Genomic DNA, 17,416 nt, shown 5'->3' on the forward strand with positions numbered 1-17,416 from the left:
GCTAGCATTTAGCAGCATAATCTTGAGGTTGTTTTTAGATGGAGATTTTATGTCAAGTATTTTGTCCTTGAGACACTGCCTAAAAAAAGACAATATGGGGATGGCAAGAGCCTTAACCAGTAGCCGGAATCCCAGAGGTGGCAGATGAAGACCATTTCTGGCAAAGCATCGAGGTCTGTCGATCATGTCATCTCAGGCTCACAGATACTGGATCCCCTTAGAATGACACAAGAAACTAAACCAATTATTGAAGTCAGTTTTTTTTCCATTTGTAGTGAGCCATCATCCTAGGTGAAGGTAAAACGCTGCTTAAGGCTAGGGACATGCCTGCATGAGACACATAATCCGAGAGCTCAGTCATGTCACTCTTCATTTAGTCCAGAGAGGTATATCTCAAGTTGTTCATGCCAACATAGATTACCTGTTGTTGAGAGACTTAAATGTATGTGTGATATGGTGGATCCTAACACCTGACAGACAGCTGACCATGACCTTTTCCTTATCCAGCCTGGTGAGAGAGACATCTGTGTGTCTCAGGATGGAATCACCTGTGACTAATATGTTTGGTTTTGTGTTTTGCCTTATGGGCTTCAAAGGTAAGACACTGGGTGTGTGAGCTACTATGTGTATTGTGTTCTGCAATGTGTTTGTGTTTGGGAGGTCTCTGGTGTTTAAGTATGTTTCTGGTGTGGACTTCCACATATGTAAATATGTGTGATATGTGTTTGGGTGGAGTAGGATGCAAGGTGTGCATACAGACAACCCACTCATTGTCATGTGTACTGACTGGTGTGTGAGAGAGCATGGATTCAAGGTTCTTAATATAGTTGCATCTTTCACATGTTGAGTTTGTGTGGACTAGGAGTAGAGGGTTGTCGGTGAACATGAGACAGTTGCTACACTACCTCAGGATGCCCATGTCAACCAAGCTGGCTGGAAAAACTGTGGGAAATTGTCTGTCCATAGTGTTAGGTAACTTTATATTGTCAGGAAACGAGGTCACACTTAGGAATGGCTAGTGGGTCAGAGGTGTGTTGGTACCTCTGAGGCTAGGCTTAGTGTTCCACCTGACAGTAGAGCAGGGCCATGAAAAATCTCTGGAGGATCACAAGCAAAGTGTTAAGGGAAAATTTAACAACCAAAATGTTTGCATCTATAACCACCAATGGCGACCACCACTATGTGGCAGTGCACGATGGTGTGCTACATGCAAACAAGAGCAAACATGGGGCTTAAATAAAACAAGAAATAACCCTTTTAACTCAAACTAGCCAATAAAGACACTCTTTCTGAGATCTCGTCCAATCATCCTTGATTAGATGGGACCCAGATAGCACTCTCCTCCCACAAGGGTGCAGAAGGACCTTCACCAACAAGGATGGCTTGAATTTGATGCTCAGAAGTTATAAAACAGACCCAGAAACAGCAAACCTGGAACTGGGCTGTGTTACAGCTGAACTAGTACAGTATACAGTAAAATGTGGCAAAAAAAAAACAGTTCAGACAATTCAAACAGACAGTAGAATGCAAATACAAATTAAAAGTGCAATATAAGAGCAAAAACAGGCACTTATAATTAGTTGGAATCAACAGATGCCTCATATTTTTCAGTATCTTAGTGAACAGCTGGTTTTAATGCTCAAGTGATATCAAGCAGTCTAGATTCAACAAGTCTGAATCTGGCCTGTGCTATAAAATGCAGAAGTACTAGAAATTCAAAGTGCATAAAATCACAGTCACAACAGCAAAAACAATTTAAATAAAGCAGAAATTCACCAGCATTTCCCAGCTTAGAAGGGTGTAGGTCACACTCTCTCACCACAAGAGTCTACACTACAAACCTTCCTAATGTAAAACAACTGGTTTTGGAGCCCAAGTGCTTAAGTCAGAACTAAGACACTTCAGAATAAGAGGCACAATAGACCTTCAACCAGCAATTTCCAGCTTAGAAGGGCATATGCTATCTTCTGCTGTCCCAAGAGTTTAGACCACAAATCTGGTTTGGAACCCAAGTGCTTAAACCAGAATAACAGGCACAATAAGCCTTCACCAGCAATTCCCAACTTAGAAGGGTATAGGCCACACTCTCCTGCCATAAGAGTCTAGACCTTAAGTCTCCTAATGTTAAATAACTGGTTTTAGCCCAAGGTGTTGAAAACAGAACTAAGACACTTTCAGAAAACATAGGGAAGCCAATGCAAAAATATCCTTGCATAACAATCAATGATTTGATTTCAAAATATATGTCTTATTCAGATCTTGGAGTACAAATCTCTGAAGATATGGAGTTCAAAGAACTTGTTAATAAAACGCTTAGAAAAGGCTTTGCAATTATATGACTGGATCCTGTAGTTAGTGTCTTCAAAAAGTAGTACATTGCTTCTACAATTATTCAAGAGTCTAGTGATGACAATAATAGAATACAGAACAAGTTAATGTAATTACTCCATAAAAATATTGTTATTCTTGAGAGAATGCAGTGAAATTTTACAAAAAGGGCCTCCTCATTTAAGCATTCATAGTAAGAAATCTAGTTAAGTAACTTTAATTTATTTTCATTTTATAATGTAGGCAGAGCTGTCCATATTAGGATTTATAAATGTTTACATGAGGACATTAAAACAGCTACATTGAACATGATGTTGAATAATAATGGGAAAGGCAGTAGAAATGAATGGGTCAACACTAAAGTTTGTAAGACTTTAAAGAGGAGTCATTTTCAAGAAAGAGATGGAAAAGGCTGCCGGCCAGCATACATATGGCAAAATACTTAAGGACCTTTAAAACTAGTAAAGATGTTTGGTTTTGTGATAGTTTACATCCTGGAGATTTATTTATTTATTTGTATTTGTTTTCCATAGTAGAGCACTGACTATGACCTCTAAGGAGACCTTTAGCTGTTACCATAGACTGATACATAGAAAGACTGAAACATTCCTTCCCTCTCTCCTACCTCTTTTGAAGATGTACTGTAATACACTGCACTTACTGTCTTAGGCTTAAAAATCTGTAGCTCCAGATCTGCAATTGCATTCATCATGCAACTAATTTGAAGAGATAAACTAAATACAGTTAAATAGCACAGAAGCATTTATTTAAAATGGTATGATACTATATAAATCCTATGCTTTCTAATTTGTTATGATGTTTTGATTTTTCTGTCTTTTCCTAGACAGCTGTGTAGAATTCCAGAGTATAAATACATCCTCCCAATGGACAACCTTCAAGAATGCTACCTCTCCTGTTATAGAATTCTGGGAGTAAGTGCATGTCTTTATCTGAAACTTAATGCCTTTCATGTGTCAGGCATAGTTTGTTTAATTTGAACTATACATTATCTGATTTCCCATATGTATGATAGAAATAAAGAATTAAGTTGAGTTTGGGAGAGCATGCATTAGATTTGTTTCTTTGTTTGCTAAAGTTGGTAGATAAATACAAAAAATATTTCAACCATGACCAGTGTTCAAAGGCACAAATGTGACTAAATGATGTCAGTATTATGGGTGATATTAATTTTGACAAAACATTGCAATTAGTGGTGAAACCTAAACAATTTTTATTCAGGATGAAAGTCCCCTCACAGTCTTCAAATAATAATAATAATAATAATAATAATAATAATAATAATAGTAATAATGTTTCAATTTCTTTCAGACATGTATTTTAGGTATTTTAAAGAAATAACGAAACCATAAAACATTTCCATCAGTACTGCAATAAGGATGGATCTTCTGCCATTAACTAATTTTCTAAAATAGAATAATTTAGAGTCATTAAAGATCACATAGAAAAACAATATAAGTTAACCTTAGTAAGTGTGAACTGATGGAGATTTAAAGAACTGCACTGCACAAGTCAACAAGGAGTCTTTATTTTTACCCATCTAACAAGCAGTCTTTATTTTTTACCCAGCTGAAATATTCAGAAAATGATTGCATTTCAAAGCATTTACTATACTTCCAAAATCAAAAGGAAAACAATCAGAAATATATCTGTATAATTAATCTGTATTTCACTTTATTTTTAGTTTCATAGCTAAACTGTTATATTTTTATATAGTAATCCAACAACATTTTGTCAATGTTCACGTTTTAACTTAAATCTATTTGAAGTCATAGTAATAATAGTGATTTCTCTATTAAACATAACAGTGGGTAAGTTTATGAATTCTTTGAGATTTGGTGAAGCTTTAATATTTCTTTCATGTAATTATCTTTCTTGTAATTGCTAATAAGATCTACAGTAAAAATGTTGGTCAGGCTTAATACAGAAAGGAATTGGAACATTAGTCAGTATTAGAGGTTAAGAAACTAAACCATTATCTGACTACATAGCTTTCAAGAAATTTTGAAATGCAGCCAAGTAGTTTTTATTCTTCTCACACTTAAAGAATATATGGCACCTGTCAACGTTTACTGTAAACTTTCAGTTAACTAACACCCATGGGGATTGGTAGATGCCGGTTAACATTTGTTTCTGGTTGTTTGAGAGTTACTATTAAAAATAGGCCTGACTAATACTGTACCCTATACTATTTGTTTGGTTTGACTTGTTCTCATGTTGGGGAGAGAGGGATTTATTCCTATCTTCCTTTTTAAAACTCTAAAACTCGAATAAAGTAAGATATGTTTCTGTGGAGGGAAACAGAAAGTGCAACACATGAAAATTGTATTGTATTTCTTTGTTTTTTTTTTTGTTGGTTGCTTGAGAGTGCTGGTTGCTTGAGTTCTGGTTGACTGAGAGTTTATTGCATATCTTTTTGCATCTACAACATGTAGATTATTTAGCATTATGAAATGTCACTATTTTCTGTGGGGTGAAACTGTGCAAATACATACAAGTAAATATTCCTAAACATACTAGAGGTTATTCCTACTGAATTTAAGAGTAAATTTTTATACTTGCCATTATCTAGTACATCTTTGACACTATAATGAATATACTCCAAGTATTTATTATTGAAGTTGAAATCAGAATTTAATGTTAGTTTATTTAATTTGGATAAGCTGGGTCTAACATCTCTCTGTCAATTTATAATTATGAAAACAAATATTCTAAAATTATAGTGCAGTTATTCTTTATAGTATCAGTCATTACATTTATTTTCTTGTCTAAAATCATATTGCTGTCTTATATGAACGATTTAAATTGAAATTATCTAAGACCTTGTTAAACAACAAAATCCTATATTCATTTAAACAGTCAAACCAATATGCAAAATTATTGTTGTTCAAACTCATTACCAGACATATCTAACTTTCATGACATCCTTTAATATAAGCTATAGGGGAAAATAAAAAAAATCTTTAAAGTTAAGTTCTTATGAAGGAAATTTCTTAAAGATTCTTGTGATGAATTAATGTAATTAGAATTTTTAAACCTATTAATAACACTATCAAAGTATTTTTTACAACCCATAACAATTTAGTTTTACAATATCCAATGGAAGGCAATTAGACTTCAAAATAGAGTATTGCATATTGATTCAAGTATTAATTTCCATTGGGCTAAATAAGAATTGTCTATCAACAGTAAAAACATAAGCAATATTGAAGAATGGGCATAATTTAAAATGTTAGGAAAGCTTATTCCTGGTTTTTACATGAATTAATGTTTAATATTTTAAGAACTTAATTTATAAATTGCATTCTCATTTTCAGTATAATTTTCTCATACAATACTCCAGACAAAAAATTACATCTTAGAAGTATTTGAGTATCTAAATGAAAGCAGCTTTCATTATTCACATAATCAACCAATTTTACTTATTTTCTCTACTATCCATGAAAAGTACTACTTGAACAGTATAACTATTCCATAATAGGAGAGGGCATGTGGCATATTTTTTATAGTTTTCAGCATGTTGCTCAAATTATTTTGGCTATCTCCAACAAATATATGGGTTGAGGTTAAACTGCCATATCAACATTTAAAAATGATATAACATACATGAAAGAAAATTATGATGACTAAAAAGAAGCCACTAGTGATCCAGCTATGCCTTCAACATTACTAATTAAATCCTGTAGATTATTCATATCTCAGCACATATTAAATTTAGTTAAGTGGCTTGATAAAAAATGCACCTTAACCATTATATCTTCTTAGGGGAAAAAATGTTTGTCAAAAATACTTCAGCTTTGTTGTTGTTAGCATATTACTAAGGCTATGTCCAGATATGCTAGGTATGAAGTGGGGGAGTTTATCAGATCCATTGAGACTAAAGGCTATCATTTGTGTGTAATACTATTTAGTAAAAAGTTATCCTCTAAAGGATTATTTCTGCTTTTCCTGTAAAAAAAATAATATTATGTTCTTGTTTTTATAATATTGTAATACATTGTAATCTTATAATAAATTAAGGAACTGAAATATATGAGGAAAATTCTGAATTCTGTACAGTGTCTAAATGCCCTAAAATCCATTTGGTCTGGGTGAACAGCGGTGTGCATGAGATCACCAGGACTTCTGCCAGAAATTGCATTATGCATGTGCTAATCTGCATTCAGTAATGCACTCTTCCCGTTTCCCTCCAGGATGTATGAGCCCCATGGCAGGTTTGGATAATGCTTTCAAAAGGAAATATTTACAGTAAAGTTGTGGAAGTTTATAATTATGTACTGCCACAAAGGTTTCCTACAAGATTCTGTTAATTCATCTACAAAGAGCTAATAAAACTGTCCTGCTCTTGTAAATAATATTACTTCATTGTTTGGAACCAAATATCACTTTTCTCTTAAAAAATAGGCACTTATGGTGAAACTGCTTTGGGATTATCAAGATGTCAAAGGTTTCATTTGGCTGTCGGGTTTTGTTTTGCTTCTTTATTCTGATAAACATTTGTTTCATTCTTCCTGTATTAAATGAGATAAAATAACACTATTTATTGCTATCATGTAAATGAAGTATACCAAAGACTGCTGTCTCTTCCTTTAAGTAGCAAGCAATGCTTCTCACTCTCAAAATATCCCCTGAAAGCATTGCTTATTAGATACTGGTATTTAGTAATGATCTAACATGAAACTTGCCTTTGAATTGTTGTCTAACTTGGATGTGCCATTCAGAATGATTGTCTTATCTTGTAAATAATTTTCCTATGCTTCTTGTTTAATTTATGAGTTTTGTTCTGTTTAATTAATAGACTTGCTTACACTACTTTAAATGAATTAGTCTTGCTATTTTGTTTATCTGCTTTAGCTTTGCTTATGTAAGTGTAAATCTTATTATTTCAAATGTGTGTGGTTAAGTTTCCATGAGAGCTTTGATATACCATCTTCAAACTAAAATAGCACATGATGAGAAAATATTAACAGTAACATTTCCTGTCATTTTTGTTGTCCAGAAGTCCTCACATAGTTCTTTCTTCAGAACGTCCTATGAGGTGAATAGCTGCACCTAGGTATATAATAGGCACCTAAAGCTGGAATAAAAAGGCAAGAAGAAATTGGTCTTATCATGTAGCTTCTGAAATCACTGGGAATGGCTTTGCTTTTTTGGTTGTAGATTCAAGAAGAAACAGAAACAGAGGTTCATAGGTTAGTACTAGGCTAACTGCCCTTGCGAGCCATTTTAAGGCTAGTCAATTATCCCTTATGAGACTCAAACCCTGCACCTTGTGTTTGTAAGGCAAACACCTTAACCATTAGGCCCCCCTCACAACCATTTTAGCCAGATTTTCCCACCACAATACATAAACATGCACTGATCAGAGGATGATTGTTTGCCACCATGCCTGTGTAGTCATCCACTTCTACAACCTTTAATAGTGAAGAGGGCAAATCTTAAATTAAATTTCCACTCCAATTGCAACTTTTCAAGTACTAATTTAGTTAACTGTATTTTTGAAGTAGTAGCAAAGGAAGCTTATATCACTTTGACTCTTTCTGAAGTATTTTGATTTTTGTTGTAGGAGTGAGTATACTGAATACATTTTATTAGATTGTAATTGTATCTCCCATGTCTTCTTATTGTATATCCTACTTTAAGAAGAAGGTATATTTCTCAGTCCCATTTTGACATTTAAAAACTGATTCTTCTGAAACATAATTATCAAAAATCATCTTAGATGATTACAAGAAGCATGTAAGTAACAATACATAGCTACTTGACATGGCATTTTGCAATGAAAATAAAACAAAAAGTTGGGGGATACCTCAGCTGTGCTAAATATTTTAAAACAGTCAGATGCCTCTTGATAGCGAATGTTAATCACCGCTAAACTAACACTGTTAATTTTATAAAAGTGAACTTTTGATCATCTCATTAATCCTTATGGAAGTTGATTCTTTCCAGTTTGTGTCTTCATAAGCGTTAGAGCTACATGATTAAATTAGCAGCTGTAGTGGATTGTTTTATGTTTCCTTGAAACTGTTATGTATTGCAAAGATATTACCTATAGGGTGTCCACTGATAACTTAAAAAGCTTAATAGTTTAAAATAAAAAGAATATCTGTTCTGTATCATATGTAAACTAGCATTAATAATGTATGACTTCAAAAAACTGGAGGTCATGTCTACACACTATAATGACACAACAGTAAATTACAAGCAGTAGGTGATGCAGTTTTGAGATCCTGTCCTTGTAATGAAGTATTAAATCCAGGTCTGATCTGTCTGAATTGTGATAGCTCATGCTGTTATTAATGACCACACTGTGCTTGTTAATGAAGAACAGATATGTTTCTCATATTGTCCTGGCCAGCTTTTCTTAAGTCTTAGTTCAAGTCTGCCCTGTGAAAAGGCCATATACTTAGTAGGATTTATTTTGCCAGCAAAAGTTGAATAAACCAGTACTTGTATCCAGATATAAAACTTTATGCCGATTTGTAGGGCTTATTGAGACTACTAATAGAGTGCTGAAGAAGAGGCTTCCCATTGTACAAGAAAAGATAGCTTCTGCTGTATGTCAGATATAATGTATGGATTGATACAGTATAACCTGGGAGGTGTACGGTCACTATGGCAAAAAAAATGCTACACAGAACACTAACAGAAATAGAATACTACTCAAGAGATGTATAAAATTTGGTTTAATGGTACAATTTGTTAACATGATAAATGGAACAGAACAATAGTGTAATGGAAGCCACACTTAAAAGAGCACTGTTGAATTAAAAATGTAATCAAAGCCTTTAGATGTCATATTTTATTTTTGCTACCACATCACTGACTTCAGGTTAAAAAGGACAGCTGCTGTTAATGTTCAATCATTTCAACACTTGATGCTCTCATCCCAGGTGACTGTTCTATCCAGTTACTCTTTTCCTAAGTTGCCTGTACCACTATGGGTCAGGGTAGTAGCAAGGTGGAAACCCAGATTTCCCTTTTCTCAGCAATAGTCTCCACCTTATCCTATGTTTTTTCTAGGTATTCCCTGAGCGGTATAATACATCCGATGTGTCCTGGAGCTGCTACAGTGCCTTCTCCAAGTAGGACATGGTGCTCAGGTGGCATCCTTATTAGATGCCAAACCACCTCAACTCACTTCTGTCAATCAGGGGAGCAATGACTGTTCTCTAACATTTTTCCAGGTTGCTGAGCTCCTCACTGTATCACAGAGACTGAGTCTCACTGTACTGTAAAGTATCCACATCTTCCACTTGCATCTGTTGTGAGCTCACCCTTCTGGGTTACTTGCTGTTTTATTTCCCTCCTCCCTTTGTGTTATTAAAGATTATGCATATTAAGTTCTACTTTTTCATTATAAGGATTTTGCTGTAGGCTGTGTATAGTTTTTGTTGTAGTTTTCTTAACTGCCTTTCCTTGTGTGTATTTTGCACACCATAAGTATTCAAGAAGTAAATAAAATATTTGCATGAGATATCAAAATATTCAACTGTGATGGATTAGAAATCTATTTCTCCTTTTTTATTTTTTTTCTATGCTTCTCACCATTAAAGCAAACATTTTAAAACTCTTTTTGCTGGATTAAAACACAAATCATACCAGCAGAAACATTTAATTGCATGGTTCATTAATAATGACATCCTAGTAAGTATCTCTAAAATGTAACTCAGTGATTTTGGAGTCTTCTTCTAAAGGGGCCACCTTTTGCCTTTTTCAAATCATTGACTCACAGGTAATGTCATTACTCAAGTAAACACTTACAAATATCATAGCCTTTATCTAGAGTTCTCTCTTAACTTTAGCCATTATGTTTCCCTTAACAGTTACCAATATTTTTATGCCATTAAACAAGTGTATAAAATCGCTTGACTTCTTACTCCTGGCACCCATGACACCGAAACAAAAAATGTAGTCTTATCAAAGACTGAATCTGCACCCCCTTTATAGTACTCTTGGATAACTCACAGTAAAAATCTAATCCTGAAAGAACTCTACAAAAGAGTTGCTGTTTCATCACTCTAAGCAGGCCTTTCCAATCACTGTTCCTTTTAAATTCTACTGACATTCTCCCAGTCATTCAAAAAGTCACCTTACTTCTCTGCAATACTATATACAATATACATTTTAATCATTTCTTCCAACCATTACCTCTGTCATTTTTCCTTCAGTTTCAAACTTATTGAGGTTGTGCACTCTATTAGCCTCCTTTCTAGCAATCCGTCTCTGAAAGAGGCTTCTCAAAACATGTTACTATGGTTTGGAATTATATCCTCTACAATATTAGGTTCATCTCACCTTTGCTGTCTTTAGAGTCATCTCCTAACTTACAACAAACCCGCCCCCAGACTCCACACCCTTTTCAATCATAGCCTAACTACAGGCTTTGTTCCTGCTGAATGAGAACAGCTACAGTTATTCCACTCCACAAAGGTGGCCTAAAAAAGACACAGGGAATTACAGACCCATAAGCCTGACCAGCCTCATCTGTAAGACCATAGAATGTATCATTATGGACCTCATAAATACATAGGCGACCTCCAAATCCTGGATCCTACTCAATTCAGCTTTGTGAAGGGCATATCCTTCCTGTTAAATCTGGTGGATTTCTTTGAAAGTGTGACCAAGGCCATTGATGAGTGCAAATCTGTGCAAACAGCATACCTCAACTTGGCAAAGGCTTTTGACACAATTCCACATTTAGGCATTACTGATAAACTTAGCAAACCGAATGTAAACCCCTTCATTGTAAGATGGGTTGCCAACTGGCTCTCAAACTGAACACACACTATCAAAGTGGGTGACTCCACCTCAACCAGCAGACCTGTTACCAGCGGGGTGCCATAGGGGTCAGTGCTGGGCCTCCTACTGTTTGGTGTATACTTCTTAGAAGTTCAGGTCAAAACTAAAGGGTTGTGGCTGACCAAGTTTGCAGACAACTGCAAACTAGGTGCAATCATTGAATCCCCAAATTATGTCAGTATACTCCAGGATGGTCTCACACAGACCACTGCCTGGTGTATTAGTCATGGTCTCAAACTGAATGCAAAGAAATGCATCATCATTCTCTTCAGCACAGACAATGTCCTTTCATACTATCAAATCAATAACAATATCCTAAGTATCCATGAGGTGGTAAGAGACCTGGGATCACAGGTTGACCGCGACCTTAACTTTGACCACCAGGTGTCTGCTGTTGTAAGGAAAGCTTTCCACATAGCTCACTTGATTAGTAAAGGCATTGCCTTAAGAGCTAAAGAAGTTATAATCTCCCCTATACTTGGCACTTATCCGGCCCATAATTGAGTATGACACCCCATTCAGTATGTACCCTGCTAAACATCTACAGCAATTAGAGAGACCTCAGAGGTTTCTAACAAAGAAGATCAAGGGCCTCCAGCATGTGCCTTACACGGACCAACTAAAATCGCTGTCACTATATCCGTATCATATAGACTTCTTAGGGGAGACTTATGCCTGGCCTACAGAGCAACCTAATACCTAAACCTAATGAACTTACTGCATATCCATAAATCAAACTGGTCAAGGGCTACCCATTCCAGGGACTTAAATATGGCCTGCAACTTAAATAGGACATGCTGGAGGGACATATTTATCTCCCTGTGACTACCACATCTTTGGAACAGGCTACCAGTTCATGTGAACCAGAGCAGCTCTATGACACTGTTCAAGAGAAACCTGGATGAGTGGATGGGGCACCATAAATTCTTACTGGAGATAATGCCTGAAACCCTCCTGGACATGGGCAGTCATCACTAAATGCAGTCTTGGGTATTGACTAATACCCTTACAGTATTACATTGGATTGAAACGGCTAGACTTAAAATGACCTCTGAATTGACAGCCTAGTAATCTCCTATGATCCTATGATCCTATTATTCAAAACTGCAGCAGAATAACTTATTTTAGTTATTAGCTTAGAATTACTCCCCCCGAAAGATCCTATAGCAGCTAAGCATTTTAAATTCAAATCTCTGTAATATATTTATAAAGACTGAACAAGGTCTACTGATTTACCCCTCCATGAAGATATAAAAGTCAAGCAAGTAAAAATTCTCATATGCCAGCTCTCGTTTACATAAATTAATGATCCTAAAGACTTCTGTCATCACTTCCTTCTGCAGATGTCTGCTGATCAAAGCTGCACCCTCCCCATCAATACAGCTGTTTAGTTTATTGTGATTCCAATATGTTCTTATTCTTTTGTAGCATTGTTGCTGTCACATACCTCTCTTCTATGTATTTTTCGTTCTTAATGTAAGGAACTCTCTCTGCTGCTGTTGATCTGATTGGTCCATTTTGTTCTATGGACCTTGTGGAGTTCTATCTACTTGCCTTGCAGCCAATCAGTTTTCTTCTTTCATTGTAAATAAGTGGAGCTTCAAAAAAAAGCTTCCTCTGTGGCTTCTGGCTAGTCGAATGAAGCTCCTGGCTCCATTACCTCTTACTTGTTTCTTTCTTTTTCTGAATTCTTTATGAACTGCTTCTAAGCTGTCCCATTGTTGTGATCTTTATTGTCATGCTCTAGTTTTTTTGTTTTCTGTTGTTTTGTTTGATGTTTATGATTAGTGAAAGTTAAAATGCTGAATGCAAAATCCTGACAAAATTGTGAAACATAATAGTGAACTCAAAATATCTGCTAATAGCATACATGAACTACATATAAACACTCTGCCAGTACGCAGTCAACAAACAATATCATTCCCCTTTTACTGAAACTCAGAATTGACTGCTTAAAGGTCCAGAAGTCCAGACTTTCATACCTGTAGGGGAGCAGGTATTTTGATTTCAACATTTTCACATTTCAGCATTTTTGACATTTCAACATAGTACCTTCAGTGTTATAACTTTCAGAATATTGTTTTTCTGTAATTTGACATAGAACCATACAACTGTCCATTAATTATTCAATCATTTTTCATTACATCTCACAACAGTTTTCATTACATCTCATCATCAATTTCACTGTCTAAAGAATGGTATTATTGAAATTTCACATAATTGATTTAAATAACTCTGAAATACCAGTCAGAAAGTAAATATTCATAATTTCATTGTTCTTTAATATCTGTAGAGCACTCTAAATATAAGTTGTCCCATAGAAAGTTTGCATATTTAACATATGGGATAGTTCCTAAAAAAGCAACGGAGATCTTGCTTTCTCCATTGCTTTTGCCCACAGCTCTGATGTACTGCGCAGGCGCCGCAGTACATTAGAACTGCGGATGCCAGACATCTGCGGAAGGGCAGTAAACAGGCATTATACTATGCCATTATTTAAGAAAAATAATAGTTTATTTTCTTAAATAATGTCATGGTATAATAGCAATAACCCGCTTCTGGGTGGGTAATGCTAATTTTACCCACGGTTGGTTTTGTTTGGTCCCGAGGGCTTCGCCCTTGGGACCAAACCACGCCAACCGTGGGTAAATTTAGCATTACCCACACCCAGGCGTGGGTTATTGCTATAATAGCATACATGAACTACATATAAACACTCTGCCAGTACGCAGTCAACAAACAATATCATTCCCCTTTTACTGAAACTCAGAATTGACTGCTTACATGGTCCTGCAGGGAGAAGTCCAGCTCTTCATACCTGTAGGGGAGCAGGTATTTTGATTTCAACATTTTCACATTTCAGCATGTTTGACATTTCAACATAGTACCTTCAGTGTTATAACTTTCAGAATATTGTTTTTCAGTAATTTGACTTAGAACCATACAACTGTCCATTAATTATTCAATCATTTTTCATTACATCTCACAACAGTTTTCATTACATCTCATCATCAATTTCACTGTCTAAAGAATGGTATTATTGAAATTTCACATAATTGATTTAAATAACTCTGAAATACCAGTCAGAAAGTAAATATTCATAATTTCATTGCATGCTCTTTGAATATCTGTAGAGCACTCTAAATATAAGTTGTCCCATAGAAAGTTTTCATATTTAATTGTCTTATGGGATAGTTCCTTAAAAAATATGTGTATTAATGGACCTTACTCCATGACCCAAGCTTGCAGAGTTGGGGGGATTTGAAGGTCTGGAAAAAAGCTACCAAACTTTATGATAATTTTGATAGAGCTACCATTCATAACTGTTTCAGTACTGCTAGGTGTCTTAGCTATTTGGTTCTCACCCTTCCTACCTGCAGTTGTTTTCCTTATTTCCAGCTCTTGTAAAATGAATTTGTTATATCAGGTGTTTAACAGAAAATCACCATTAACAAGGACGTAGAAGATGCTTCCTTATAGCAACATTCATTAAAAATAACTCCTATCAAAATGTCACGTGAACCAGGAAAATATATAGTACCCATTAAAATAATCCATTTACATAATTTTTCTGTTTTGAAACAATTATCTCCAGATTTGACTTTGTTAAACACATATAACTTAATATTTCTACTTTATAAAAACAAAAGACTGCTGTAAGTTTCATTTAAGTATACCTTTGTTGGACATTGTTTGTTTCTTTTATGTCCAACTTTACTTAAATGCTTTAGAGGTGTTGTTTTAGAATACTCCTTAAGCAGTCGGTCATCAGATACAATATAGAGAAGAGAGGGAAGTGTTAAGTTGAACCTGCCTATGGCCAACAGCCCTTCAGTTGAAGTGGACAAACATAGATTATGAAGATCTAACATTACTTTTGTTTTGCTACTCAGAAATCACTTTAGGAGCAAGATGTAAAGTTACCATAAAAGTAGATGTTCAAATGATCACTGCTGCAGTAGTCACTTCCTCTCTCCACTCCCACCCCCTTAATTTTGTATGTTTTTCTTCCCATGGTTGAGGGCTTTTATTTTTACTGTCCTAGCATTGATCATTTCAAGACTCTAGCTTGCCTCTCTTTCTCAGTTGATGTGAAAGCTCTGAAAGGCTCGGTACCCAAGCTATTCCTTTTCTTCAGTGCTGCTTGAGCTGGTTAATGGTTTGAGTGCATGGAAGGTTTCCTTAAGCTTTATACAGTACTCTATATATCCATGTAACAAGGGTTTCTGTAGAAGTGATCACTCACACATGCACTGTCATGATAAGTTTAGTTCTACAACTGTACTTTCTTCAGACCACTTCATTACATTCACATCACACATATGACAGTAGGGTTGTAGACTGTCATTTACAAGCATCAGAGCTGAAAGAGAATTTCAAGGCTGCATTTCCAGCCTCACACATGACAGTGTGTATGTGTGTATTTCTTTTCTGATCTGTCTGTTTTTCATAGTACTGAGACTTAGTTTAATCAGATATATGAGTTATGAAAAGGTACTAATTTTGTAAACTCGTTGCTGGCTTGTGGTAGACTATAACCAACTTCTTCTTCTATTGTATATATTAATTTTTTCATCATTAGCAGGTGACACAGCCTTCAACCAGATCTGTAGCAGTGTCTGTGATAAATATTTATTCTATGTGAAATGATAACCTGATGACTGCATAGTGTGTTAAAATCAGTTGGAATAATTCCTTCCAAAGCATACTTAATTTTATTGAAGCCTAAGCTTTCCATTTCATCCATTGCCTTGGGACCTTGATTATTTAATTTAGCAGAGAAACCTTGCAGATGAAACTTTCACGTGGGAGAGTGGGGGTTGCATCTGTATAAAACAGTATGTTTAGTGCTTTGATACTCTTCCTATCTTGTTATCACATTCATAGGTTCATAGGTAGGTACTAGGCTATTGGCCCTAAGGCCTATATAAGTCTAGCCAAAAAGGTATCCTGGCTTTCGCCACCCAAGAAAATTATTTTCCTGTGCTCCTGTCGAGCAGAGCCACACAAGTGATCCCCGGGGTGAATTTCCTGTTTCCCATCCAGTCATCAAGATTTTTCTTGAAGAGTGCTAATGAGGAGCTCTGTTTGACATAGATAGGTAGTCTGTTCCAGATTATGGGAAATCTCTGGGACAGGAATCTGTCCCTCCAGCATGTTCTGTTTATTGTGGTTACAAGGTTTAGGTCCCTACAGCATGTAGCATGGAGGGATTGGGATTTCTTTAAGTGGAGCATGTCCAACATCTCTGGGTTTGACATAGCTTTGTATGTTAGGCAGAGATCGCATCTGAATAGACGATATGCGACGGAGTAAAGCTGGAGTTTTTTGAGACGATCTGCATAGGGCATCTGTTTGAGGCCAGTAATCCTCTTTGTGAGATATTTCTGTGGCCTCCCCAGTTGTTGTAGCTGTCTTGTGAGGTACATACCAAAAGGGGCGCTGTACTCTATAATGGGTCTAATGAGTGATGAGTAGAGGGGAACAATGACCTCTTTTTTCTGGATGAGAAACCTTTTGTGATGAGGTGTGCCACGTAGAAGGATTTCCTGACCACTGTGGCGATGTGATTATCAAAGGAGAGACTACTGTCCACCTGTGTCCCAAGGTCTCTTATCACACTTTCAGTGTTAAGTAGACTACCACCTATGTGGTAGTTCATGGGTACAGAGTTTTTACCAAAGGAGATAACAATGCACTTTTTGGCACTGACCTTCAGGCCATGGCTTTGACAACAGGCATCTGTCTCAGTGAGGCCCTTTTGTAGGATGTCCACATCATTACGAGTTTCAATTATGACTCCTAGTTTGCAGTCATCTGCAAACTGCATTAGTCAAAGACCTTCTTTGTTAGCTTGTACTTCAGAGAAGTAGATATCAAACAGGAGAGGACCCAGGACTGAACCCTGTGGTACTCCACTTGTCACTGATCTGAAGTCGAATTTGGAGTCTACTACTTTCACAGTGTGGATTCTGTCTCTGAGCCATTTGGCAACCCATCTTGTGATATAGGGATTTATACCTAGCTTAGTAAGTGTATCTATAATTCCAGAGTGGGTAGGGGATGGTGTCGAAAGCCTTGGTGAGATCTAGATAGGCTGTGTGAACCACCTTACCCTCATCTATGGCTTTGGTGACTGCTTCAAAGAAGTCTATCAGGTTTAGGAGACATGATCTGCCTTTTACAACCCCCAAACTGGGTGGGGCCCAGAGTTTGGAGATTACAAATGTCTTTGTTTATGAGTTCCATGATGATACATTCCATGGCC

At 36.1% G+C, this 17,416-nt stretch overlaps 1 protein-coding gene across 3 annotated transcripts in view; it reads left to right on the forward strand.

Annotated features, from left to right (window-relative positions):
* The window catches only part of LOC122808962 (sodium- and chloride-dependent GABA transporter 2-like), a 1,071,132-nt gene that overhangs the window by 477,724 nt on the left and 575,992 nt on the right, over positions 1 to 17,416 (forward strand). For all 3 annotated transcript variants that reach the window (XM_044080126.1, XM_044080127.1, XM_044080128.1), the window contains one exon: positions 3,173 to 3,260. In XM_044080126.1, the coding sequence (XP_043936061.1) occupies positions 3,173 to 3,260 (88 nt within the window). The remainder of the gene's footprint in view (positions 1 to 3,172; positions 3,261 to 17,416) is intronic.

This window comes from Protopterus annectens, chromosome 8.part0 (assembly GCF_019279795.1).
Source record: "Protopterus annectens isolate FY-2018-M chromosome 8.part0, PAN1.0, whole genome shotgun sequence".
Classification (NCBI taxonomy): domain Eukaryota; kingdom Metazoa; phylum Chordata; order Ceratodontiformes; family Protopteridae; genus Protopterus; species Protopterus annectens.